Raw genomic sequence first — 12592 nt, forward strand, 5'->3', positions numbered from 1 at the left:
GTGTCTATGGTGTTTTCAATGCCTATCCGCTTCATTCCAGTAGGTAAAGAGTGCAGACGATCAGCACAGCTCTGGCAGACAGAACCTCCCAAAGGCTGTGATGGTAATTCACTCCTAAATTTTACGGTTTCTTTGAAATACACTTCCAATTCTTTGAGGAAATAATTATTTCAGAAAAAACAGTCTTTCTTCATCCAGACCCTATTTATTATATTCTGAAGCACACCTTGAAATGCAACATTGAACACGAATATCTCTTTGATTAGTTTAATGGAAACAATTTTTCTCTTCAGCAAGCATTTGCTTTCAAAGTGAAACCTTAACATTTTACTTTTTATCTGTCTTGTCAATCACAGATTTTTTGTTTTTTTCCTGCTGGCCCCACCTGGAGATGTCATATACCTCTCAAAAACATGTAATCTGAAAAGATACCGAACGAAGTTTTTATTTTTCAAACCAGTCAACTAGTTACCGGTTGATCCGACAAATATGTCACAGAAATTTATTTTTGGAAAAAGTTTTTTCAGCTGATGCATGGCACTTGAGTGCAAGTTTGCTTAACAAAATCATAACTAATGCCCAACTGTTATTTTTCTGATTTGATATTTTGTACCATAGACTCATAGAACAATTCAGGCTGGAAGGGACCTCAGAGGGTCATCTCTTCCACCTTCCTGCTCAAAGCAGGGTCAGGTATGAGATCAGGTTGCTGGGGGCTTTATCCAGTCTTAAAAGCCTCCAAAGATTTTAACACAACTGCACGACATCTCTGGGCAACCGTTTCCAATGCTTGACTATCCTCATGATGAAAAGGTTTTTTCTTCATAACTTTATGAAACCCTTCTTCTTTCAGTTTATGTCCATTGTCTCTCCTCCTCTCTCTCTGCTGGGTTGGGGCTCGTGTTAGTAAGGGCTGTGACAAATAAACCTTTTATTTCTCGCCAGTATTTCTGCATGCATTAGGGAGGACAATTACAATATCCTTCAGGTTCTAAGGCAATGAATCTAAACAAAATTTTTCTGCTCCTTATGTGCTGTATTAAAAGATGAAAACTCATCCTTGCATGTAAAGAAAACAGAGTTTCAGTGAAGATCTGACCCAGAGACTGGAGAGCAGAGTTTTCATATAAAAGATGTTCTTTCATTAAAAAGACTATTGTAACCTAAACACTTTATGATATATTTTCTTTCCAAGGAACTTTTTCAATCTGACTGAGCATGCTGAAGTCATTATATAGTTACTAGAGATGCTTCTTTGTCCAGACAGACTTACTATAGGTTACACTTCTGCAGGAGATTAAAAATGATATATTAGTAGATATCCTTCTAAAAATACTCTTTTAAGTAATATGTATCTGCATCTTCCCAAGCCTGGAAGAACAATTACAACAGCAAAGGAAATACAGCAAATAATTCAGGGCAAATAATATATAACCATGAGAACTTTTACTACAGTATTTATTTAAATGAAGGGAAACGTCAAAATATGAAAGCTAAGCACTTCAGTTTATTCACATACTTTACATTCAAAGGACCAACAGAAATAATTTTTTTTCAGAAAAAAAGATTCCTCTTGTGGTTTCCAAAATTTTGACAGAGACATGGAATATACTTAATGAAGCATGTCACTGCAGTGTATACAATGAAAGCCTTGTGTATATGGAAAAAAAACCCAAACAAATTTAACCATTACCAAAAAACCATTTCCTTTAATATAAATAAAATTCAGAGTAGTGCTTTATTTTAACAGACAACACAACAGTGGGATTTATTAACAACTACATATTTACAGTGCCTCACTGGTAAAAATACTGGGCTTCATCTGAGATCCTAGACACTTCCTGAGAAGGCAACGTGGACTGAGAATTGCTCAGGACTTCACATAAGCTAGGTGCTAAAAGGGTGAAATTAAAGCATACTTTTAAAATAAGTAAGATGGTAAAGGTGGAACTGCTGATGCATCGTGTTTATGCGCTGATCCAGCAAAACTTGCACTTCAAGTACTCCCTTTGATTTCAGCAGATCTATGTATGCTCCTCAGGTTAAACACAGGATAAGTGTTTCAAAACCAGGAGTCTCAGAGGAAGACAACTGCTTGACTCAAAGATGCTATGAGTAGAGAAAACTGCTGTAATTACAATTTTACGTGGTATGGAGGCACACGACCTTGAATTTAAATCTGTATTCTTCTGCACGGGTGATTTCTACCACTTTAGTTTTAATTTGATCCTACAAGGTCTGGATTCCAAATATCTCTATCGAGTGACAAACTTGTGAAAGCATCTTCTTCCCACAGCCTCCAAAATCATAGTGCCAGTTTAGCAGATCTCAGTCTTTTTTGCAATTAAATAAAACAAGAACCAGATCTTTTTCAAAGTACTCGTAAAATAATCTTTCACTTATAAAATGGCTGTCCCATCGTTCTTGTATCAGATCTGACCTCAGCTCTTTAGATCTAAACAGTTCTTTAAAAGTTATAAAAATAAAGAATTGATTAATATACAAATATATATTTCAGAGTGATAAGAGAATAATATTAAACAAATTCCTTTTTTAATCTACTTTAAATTAAAAGAAATGTTTTCAAAAGTCTGGGCTGAAGCAGATCTTTATCTATTGACTCTTTAATGGAACCCATTCCCTGCAGATGGCCACATACAACTTAATGTAAGAAGCTCATTACTACAAAAAGGCAGTGAACATGTTTCCACTAGCAAAGCAATTCATAAAATCTGCTGCGCCAGTTGGTTTTTGGTATCTTGCTTTCAAGAACTGCAGATATTTCTAATATTAGAAACAAAACTTAAATCATGAAAAGTCTTGAGCTTCTTTAGAAATTTGCTTCTTTCCCTGATCTTCATTAATATTTTTTTTCAATAGTCCACTTTGTTTTGTATACTGTTTGTATACAGCATAATATAAATGCTCTGCATGAATGCACACATATGTACAACACCAGTCAGTAATTCAGTTAAGAGATATGCCTGCTCACCGGGTCATTTCACACTTTCACGATACCATATTTTTCTGTAATATCCATAACAACATCATCTAGGTTGCTCCCTTCTTCCAGTGAGATGCTCACGCATGTTTTCCTTCCATTTATCTCAAGCAGCCAAAACAGCAAGGAACATTTTTGAACAACCTATAATACTCTTCCTGAATCTGAAATAAAAATATTGAATTCAAATATGGAATAGATTTATTAATAGGTCTATATGTCTTTTAACTCATTTTGTACTGCTCCTGTCACTAGATGTTTTAAGGTGGGGCTGCTTTTGACTTTAGGACAGGATACTGAAGAAAGTATTGTCTTGGATGGTGTGGGTAGCGTGAATCCTGCTGCTAACTGTAAAGACTGAAAGTGAGTTTTATTGCACCCATTGCGTTATTTCATTGGGTTAATGGCACTATAACCAGTTTTACAATTTTAAAAAACATTTTTCCATGTTTCATACATTGTTTCTAAAACTGGGAGAAAATATGTGAGAAGGTAAGAACTGGGCAGAGGTTCTGTCTCCACTGAAGGCAATAGCAAAATTTCCCCTCTTCCGTCCTCTGCCCCACCAATGGCACAAGGATTTCCTCCCTTGCTCTGATAAAACGTTTGCACCAGGGCTCTGCTTCAGGGCTGGGCACCTGCCTGTGTAGGTACATGTGACTACCTGAGTCACTTCCCACAAGGCATGGGACACTTACCTTCCTAGACAACACGCAAAGAAATATGAAGATGAACATCCCCTGGAATGCGTTGAAGATTGTAAAAAGATACGCAGTAACCACAGATCCCTGCACGACATGGAGGACCCCAAAGATCCACGTAGCCCCAAGGAGGAACAGGAGAGCAAGAGCACCTCGGGCACAGGATCTAGACGGGAAGGAAACATTCTGAACAACATGCAGGCACTTGCTATTTTCCTGCCTTCACCGCTTTGGATGGTGAATGCTGCCTGGGCAATTTTTTTCACAGCTGCAAAGGCCTGAGAAGTGCAAATGCATGGGCTGCTCTTTAGGGTGTGCTGTAGCACTGTGGCACGAATAGGCTCACGTAATCACTGCAGAAGAGCAAAGGAGTAAGACTGGAGGGCCTTAAAATACTGGCTTCTTTAATCTTCAGATATGTTTTCTCTGGTGTACTGCAGCACCATATGATTTGATTTAAATCTACTGTTAGTGTAATTCCCCAAGGAAAAACATATGTCTGTTATGAAGCATTCCCCCACTTTTCCTCCTCCCCCTTATCCTCCTCAAAAAATAACCCAGAAAAATGTACAGTATGCTCTTAGGTCAGTACATGTGCATGACATCAAAGGGTTCCCAGGCTGCCTCTCAGGTTCACTGCAGAAGACGGTGCCAGTTGTAAACTTAGACTTTCTTTCTTTCATTCTTTCTCTTTCAAAAAAAATTATTTTTGTTTTTAGAACACAAATACTCTCAAATAGTTCCTGGGTCAGCATATTGATGCTTTAAAATTATAGGAACTGATTGGCTATGATTTTTTTTTCCAACACGCTGTAGAGCCCTGCTCACAGACTTGAGCAAATTACAGCATGTTGTCTTGGAAATGAAGCCACTGATTACTTTCTTATTCATTCTCAGCCCAGTCATTGCAGGACTTCCTTTGAACAACAGACGTTTTTAGCACTGTTCCTCTGAAAATGAATAATTTTCAACTTCATTAAAACCAGCTCACCACATGAAGCTACGAAGGGTGAGGAATAAGAGAAAGTAATCAATCAAACAATTGCTAAATCCTAACTATAAATCTAATGCAATGCATTGAAACTGCAGGAGTGTTCCTAAGCAACACAAACAGTAAGTTGTTTTCAGTGTTCCCTGTAGTACACTTCAGCTTTTCCCACACAAACGGTTTTCAAGGTCCCTATAAATCAGTTTTAAAGAGAGTAAGCTGATGGAAAAATCATAGCAGCATGCAAAGTAAAAATCTTGGAGAGAATCTCTCCCCCCCACCCCCAACGCCACAGAAGCACAATGTCCTACTGTAGATTTTTTACAAATAACATGAATGGCTTGATTCTCTTATCACTGTATTACTTGTTACTTCAAGGCAAATATTTTGGTCCCAATGCAGGCATAAGTTTTGAAATCTGGTTTGACTTGCATAAGGGCTGTGGAAAGTACTTAAGAAAAAAGGACAATTACTTCTTTAACCTTGCCATCAGGCTTTACCCTCTGGTTGATACGGGCCACTCATTGTATTCCTCATACACCTCTCACACAACCCCAGCGTTACTGTACAAGGTATTGCTCATTGGGAATAAAGATTGCAAAATCTACCTCCAAATCTATATGAGGGGATAACAGAAAAAAAAAAAAAATCTTTCTTTTTCTACAAATCTTCCAGAAGATTAAATTGTTATTTTTGAATACTGTTTTATCTCTGGCTGTATTTAAACTTACAGAAGGTAGAATTTGTACTAAATGGCAAACTTACCTTATATTTTCATAGCAACTAACTTCTGGCTTTAACATTGCAGTGTGTCGAAATACTTTATAAATAATCACTCCAAAAGCCAACAAATTAACCTGGGGGGAGTGAAGAAAGGAACTTTTAGTGCAAACCAGGATGCTTTTGAATTTCAATAACTGTTACACATTTAAATGAAACAAGCCGGATAAAGTTTCTGTGTATATGAAACCTACAGAATCCAGTGCCGTTAGGTGAAAAAACCCCACGCTTTTCTGATCCACTTCTATTAAAAAAATATGAGCCCTGTAATAAACATTGATCAAACAAGGCTGTAACTCTACCTTATCTTAACAGTATCACTACCAACAGTCTGCAAATGTTTATTGATTTTATTGGTAAATCTCTTAGATTTCCTGCTGAAATTTTTTTTCTCTAAGTAGAGATGTTTAAGAAGAGAAGATGAAAAGAAAAGAAAAGAAAAGAAAAGAAAAGAAAAGAAAAGAAAAGAAAAGAAAAGAAAAGAAAAGAAAAGAAAAGAAAAGAAAAGAAAAAAAGAGAAAAGAAAAGGGAAATGGAGAAAACCAAAAAAGCCCCTCCTCCATGGATTTTATTTTGTAATGTATTACATAGATCTTGACAAAATGTATGTCTTTTGTTGCTCAATAACATTAATAACATCATATATTCTGAGGTCTTTGGGGTGTGAAAACTTTCAAATGGCACAAAAAAACCTTTGAGGTTTACACAAAGAATTTTTGAAAAACTAACTTTGGTTGAAAGGCTCCTTGCTGCGTATTCTGTCTTATATTTTGTGTTTGTTTCATAGGTGAATAATTTCAGTATGTTTTTTTCCTGCCTTCTTTATAATGGCATCACTTTATTTGAGTTTGAAACAGAAAAAAGCAACTAAAAGAAGCAGTTTTGCAAATGATGCTCAATTATGGTTCTGAATCTCTGTTTGCTTGGCTAGGCTTCACTGATCTTTCATTTAAATTTATACTACATTCCTTTAACAGTGTGGATGGGTTTGCTTTCTTGCTTTTTTAAAAAATTCTTTTTTCGCTTTGCAGCATTTAACATCAGAATCTACTAAAAATGTTAGTAAATGAACCAAATTTTAGCTAGGTGTCATCCAGATACTATTTGTAGATTCTTGATTGTAACCCCTTGGTTGGTTCCTGTGGGCTTCCAGCTGTAGAATATGTAGAATAAATAGAATTAATGTATTCCCCAACTTGTTTCTCCAGAAAGACTGTGTAGTTTTCCTCCCTCCTTCTTTTTCTTAAAAAAAAAATCCTCTGAAATGCAAACAAAAGGCTGCTGTAGGAGCACAGCATCACTTTAAAAAGAATCACTTTCATTTGTTAACACTTGTTATGTGTGTCCTTAGAACATTTTTGTTGTGTTAAGGGGGGAGAATCTGATATTAAATGCAGGCTCTGCTTTAATTAGCTGCATGCTCGTACTTTAATACAGCACAATGTATTTACAATTTGATAAGACAGGAGATAGAGCTGATTAGCAGTTTAGGGAATTAATCCTTCACTGAATACCTTGTACTTGCGCTGATCATGAGAGCTATTCTGAAGCTCCTTATATTTAAAATTGTAATCTATAATATCTCCTAAACCAGCAATTTTTCAAAGTTAATTATAAGTCAGTCAGCAGTTGTGGGTAATTATATGCAGACTTACTTTTTATCTTATATTTGTTGGTGAATAATATATCAAATAACTTAGTGCACGCATTGTAATCTGCATAACCCACCTAATGTACTTATTAATCTGAAAAAGGTAGGGTGAAATGTGATCAAAGTACCACGAGCAGGGAGAATACACACCGCTACTTCTTCAGAAACTGTTATCAAGATCGCAAGCACAAGCCACGCGACCGACCTTCCTCTCTGCCGGCCCCTCAGAGAGGGGTCTTCCTATTGCCATTCATAGGCTCTGTAAGAAGCTCTATGGGCCAAACCCCCTTATCCTTTGGCCACATATACCAGCTGCAGAACTGGAGAGGTTTTGCTGAGCAAGGATGGGGCGGGCAACAGGCCGATGTGGGGCCTTGCGGCAGCGGACTCCATTTCTCTTTGTCCCAGCAGGGCTCCTTTACACAAATACTATTTACACCGTCCGTTGCACAGTATAATAGGATTTGGCCCTCTGCATTAAAGTAATACCCATTAACTATGATCTTTTCATTCATCAATCCATTCTAATGGGAATAATCTGTACGTATCGGGGGAACGGGAGAGGCTAACTCCAGCTTCTCGGAGTCAGCTGCCAGAACACAATTATTGTACAATACGTCTCAGGTAGCCTCGCAGGAGGTAGTGTTACAGGGTAATAAGGGTGAGCTTAACTTCTGAAATACCTGGTCATTTCCAAGATTTATTAAAGTCTTAAGTCGGTTTTTGCCCCATTTTGAAGCACTCCATTAATAAAAAATATCTATAGCAAAGTGCATAGGCTGCTTTTACACAACGTTCAGTGTCTCAAAACAGTAGCTTTTAGGCAACGTAGCATGGTTTTTTTTTTCTTTTTAGCCTAAGTTAGAGGCCTCTGGAACTGCATTTTGTCCTTTGGGGGACAAAAAGGTAACAACAAAGTAGTTGTATCTGTCCCGTGACAAAGAAATGCAGCAAAACTTGAGGGAAAACCATAACACGAACTCATGGGTAAATCCAGGAGAAAAAACTAGCTAATGTTAATAATGTGTCAGAAAACTGGTAATCCAACAGGTATCCTAAACTTAACATATTCTGCTTCAACCTGGTACTCTGCATGTTCTTTGCTATGAACATACCGGTAGCCTCAGCTATTTCTGGGAAATGTGAAGTAAAAAGGTCATGTTGGATGGTTGGAGTGAGTAGGAATTCTGAGAAGTTGGACTGAGCAGGACTAAAGCGGAAATGGCCTTTGTATAACTGATATCCCTAAAGACCCATACGTATTTCAACAAATGGGATGGGAAGTCAAATCACCCAAAATGCCTGGCCAAAGATACAACCACTTAAGACATTTGAATTTGTATCCAAAACTGAGCTTCAAATGAGCAGAAATGGAGGTAGTAGGCTATAAAAATCATCCAAAATAGAGATCGGCACAAAGAATCCTGGATCCCCAAACCTTCCAGTTTGGACAAACTGAGGGACTTCTGGATGAGATACTCTGAAACATCTAAAAAGGCTTCAGCTGCTACTTATAGCCAAATATTGTGTTTGATACTTACTTTGGTTGTAATCGCGTGTTTTCATTTTTGTAATTAAAGCACGATCTTCAGATCTTGTTGAATAAACCTTCGATGACATTATAATTAAGGCTGCCTTAAGGTGACAGGCAAGGTGAATGAGAATGAAACGGCAAACATAAGGCACGCTGTCTCCGGAGAGGCAGCAAGCTGGAGTAGAGCAAGACGTGCGGGCCACTGTGAAACCAAGCTCAGGACAGGCTTTGCACAGGCCTGGAAAGGGCCAGCCTGGGGACCGCTGCTGCCACACGCCGGCTTCGGGGAGAAGTTACCTGTGTAATGAGCAGAGCTACTCTGCAGCTTTGGGTGAACCCAAAGCGTGAATTGTTGTGGCATGGCTACAGTTTTATCAAGTGAATAACGACGTTACAGTGTGACACCATAAGTTCTTGTGCCTTTGTTTTCGGTGTTATTACATGGCTGAGCAGTCAGAGATACTGCTGCATGTCCTGAGAGTGGCTTCTCAGCAAGTCTAATAGGCTAAAGGGGAATTGCATTGATTCCAAGCCCAGAACTGAATTCTTTTTTTTTTTTTTATTTAACAAACCATCCCAAACTGCTATTGGGCAAACAGTGTACTCAGTCCTTACTATTTCACAAAGGAAACCTCTGACTTTCTCCCTGCAAGCCCAATTCTGTGAGGTGCTGAGCATCCTCAGCCCTCCCTCCCTCTGAGTTTCAGTGGGAATCAGGTTTCACTCAGTATGCTCAGGTGCACTACAGGACTAATCTTAATAATTAATCTATTCCTTTTTTTTTTTTTAAGTGGTTAATCAAAGACAAGGGCTGATATAGGAACAGCCTCCACTCGTAGCATCTTCAGGGAATCATTTCTCCTTAAAGATACTAGTAAAAGTATTTTTAGTTTTCTTAAATTCTAGAAACATTGTGGCATATTTATGAGCAAATGGTAGGAAACTTAAAATATATTTACGTGAAATAGATATTAAATAAGGGCAATTATTAGGATCCTGTGAAATCAGGATTTTGTAGATATGGGCAACTACATTTATGTATCTGTGTAACCCAGGATAATCTCCATGGAGCCACAAATCTGGATGAGCTAGGTGTTATTGTACACCTGTGACTGAGTTTAAAGGGAGGATGTAAGTGTTTGGTACATCTCTCTTGGGGAGATCATCTGTGTGAAGGGTCACGAAGATTTAGGACTTTGGAGCGACTTCTGGCCCCACTAAACCAACGGCAGAACGGCATTGTTAAATGCCAAATGGCATTGTTAAATGCCAAACTCCCATTGCCTCCAGCGTTGTCAAGGCTTTACCTCTACAAATCATAGAGAGCGACAGTCTCAAGGTATTCACGGGCAACAGTAGACACTGCCGTGGGTTTCACCCTGCAGATTAGCACTTGCATGTATCATGGATGCACACTGTGGTATAGAGCAGGACAGTGAAATTTTCCTGCAGCTGTGTTTTGGGGATCTCTGTGGTAGAGTTCCCATGTTCACAACTGCGATGTTGGTGGGTAAGATAAAGCAGGCATGCAAGGAAGAGTTCAGAGCTGTCTGGAGTGGTACAACTCCTAGGATCAGATCTCACCCACAGCCACAGCATTGGTCTGGATAATTTCCTCTTGTAAAGAAATTCGCAGGAGAGAAAAAGCAATTGCAAATTCAATGAAATTTCCTGGTGCTTTCCTAATCATCTTGTCAACTATAAGGAGGTTTTGCCAAAGGAATTAGCCTGGGGAGTTCTGTTCAATCAATCACATGTATTTCAGGATAGGATGGGAAAAACTGTGTGTGGTGTTAACCTACCTCCACCTAGAGCTAGGATGGCTCTGTAAATCTGTTTGCAGATGTATCCCTCCCTCTGTCTCAATACTACCACAGCTAACTGAACAGAGTACTTCTGCATAGGTTTCTGTAATGAAGGAAAACTGCCTAACAGTGGGCACGGGTAGCACAAGATACTGCTGCTTTGGCTTCTACTCCCAGCGGTTCTGGGACCACCGCAGCAGAATTTCACCCATCCACAGTTTGTAGAAGAAAATACTAGAGTTGTATACATATCAAGACGTAATAATATTTACTTGATTCTTTTTCCTAAGATAAGGATCCAGAAGAGCACTGAGAAACAATCTCATCTATTGTCTAAGCAATGTACAAACTTCCCTGTTGATTACTAACTGTATTTTGCAAGCTAAATAATAATATAAAAATGAGCACATAGGTCCTAAAATGCCAAATGTTCCAAGCTGTTGGAGTTCTGCTAATAGCACATTGCTTAGCAACTGCTATATTTAAAATAGGTCCTTAATTCCACTGTTAAATGTATGTGTTTTACATACTGGCAGAGTAACATAATGTTCTATCCTCAAGTAAATATGATGTTAGTGCTTCACACTGCATGAAACACCTCTATATAGGTACAGAATGATAGTTATTTTTAGTTGAGCACTGAATGGCATAAAATACACAAAATTTAATAAAGCATGCAAAGCATCTGCCTGCAAATAAAAATATTTGCACTCATGTTGAAGAGTTGTAGTTTCTTTCATAATTAATTACAATTAAATTGTAAGATACTGAGTGAAGTGATATATCATCATTTTGCCCCATCAAGGTAGCTGACAGCTGTCAAATTTGGCAACTAAGAAATCTTTTTTCCTTCCTCCCCCCCTCCCTTTTTTTAAGCAAGACAAAAGAGCACTTGAAAGCTCAGAGGGAAATGGTCCATCTTTCATGGCAGTAGCTGAGTTAGCACCTGGACATCTGGTAAAATGAAAGAGATCAAGATGAGAGGCATTCAAGAAAATTTTGCCCAACATTTTTTGTTGAAAAATGTCAGTTAATTAGCACTAAAAGACATTTACTGTTTTAGACTATACGTTCACCAGCGAAGGCTTCCTGACTAGGACAGCTTTTCTGATTAAAACCAGAAAGGACACTCCTGAACAATGAAAATCCCTGTGGACAGGGCATTCATACAGGATGTTGGAGACACAGGCACAATTTTCTCTTGTACTTAATATTCAGACTAGGCTATGACCCTTAGATTCTCCAGCCTCTGTACCAGCTATTCACTGCTATTGCTCCATCAACCCTGCTGGATCTATTCCATGCCATATAAATAATCAAATATTCACTGGAGCAGGGAGACCTGGATCTCCCTCGTCCCCCAGTTCCTCATCCAGAACTATCTGAAGATAGTTCTTTTTTTAACAGTGGAGTAATTGTTTAATATAAGACTGAGTTTTTGAGGCTATTTCCAATACACATGTATTTATAGAATGAAAAAGGAATTGGTAATTTCATATATGATATCCTTGTGTAAAAGATACACTCCAGCCTTTCAAGTTATTAAAACACTTTAAATACCAGTCTTTTAAGGCTCTCTAGTGTTACAAAGAAGAGAAGGTATAAGAAAGCAGCAGCTAATTCTAAAGATTCAGACATACTAGTTCTGATTCAGTCCGAGCACTTTACATTCAAACTTCAAAAACGAAACCCCAAATCATTCCCTTTTCCTTTCTTAGTCTCTGTCTCAATAATTGATGAAACCATCTATATGCTGATGTCAGATCTCACAAAAAAGAATGAGAAAATTTCTCCTGCTGCTCTCTTAGGCATATACTTGAATTTTTTACATATATCATATTGAATTTGGCTCTTTCAAAAAATGTCTGAAGTTCAGAGCAGCTGTATCTGTATCAGTCTTTACAATGACCCTCATTATGAGTGTTTGAATTAATGAGCTTGTGATGGTCTGAATTCTGCCACAGAGAGCAATACACTTCTATCTCTCTGGCTGTATGGCTAATGGCTGGGTAAAATGACAACATTCAGTGGGTCATCGTTATTTCAGTCGGGGAGAACGGAATTAAGCTATTAACGATAGAAGAGTTTAAGCTTCAAAATGAAAATGTATGCCATATTAATTGCATAAAATT

General features: G+C 38.0%; 1 protein-coding gene across 3 annotated transcripts in view; it reads right to left on the reverse strand.

The window, feature by feature from the left end:
* Nucleotides 1-1440: 1440 nt before the first annotated feature.
* The window catches only part of ADGRL4 (adhesion G protein-coupled receptor L4), a 75887-nt gene continuing 64735 nt past the window's right edge, over nucleotides 1441-12592 (reverse strand). For all 3 annotated transcript variants that reach the window (XM_075156120.1, XM_075156119.1, XM_075156121.1), the window contains 3 exons: nucleotides 5456-5547; nucleotides 3700-3868; nucleotides 1441-3165 (listed from right to left, as the gene is read on the reverse strand). In XM_075156120.1, coding sequence (XP_075012221.1) covers nucleotides 3103-3165; nucleotides 3700-3868; nucleotides 5456-5547 — 324 coding nt within the window. In that variant the 3' untranslated portion in view covers nucleotides 1441-3102. The remainder of the gene's footprint in view (nucleotides 3166-3699; nucleotides 3869-5455; nucleotides 5548-12592) is intronic.

Source organism: Calonectris borealis, chromosome 8, assembly GCF_964195595.1.
Source record: "Calonectris borealis chromosome 8, bCalBor7.hap1.2, whole genome shotgun sequence".
Lineage (NCBI taxonomy): Eukaryota > Metazoa > Chordata > Aves > Procellariiformes > Procellariidae > Calonectris > Calonectris borealis.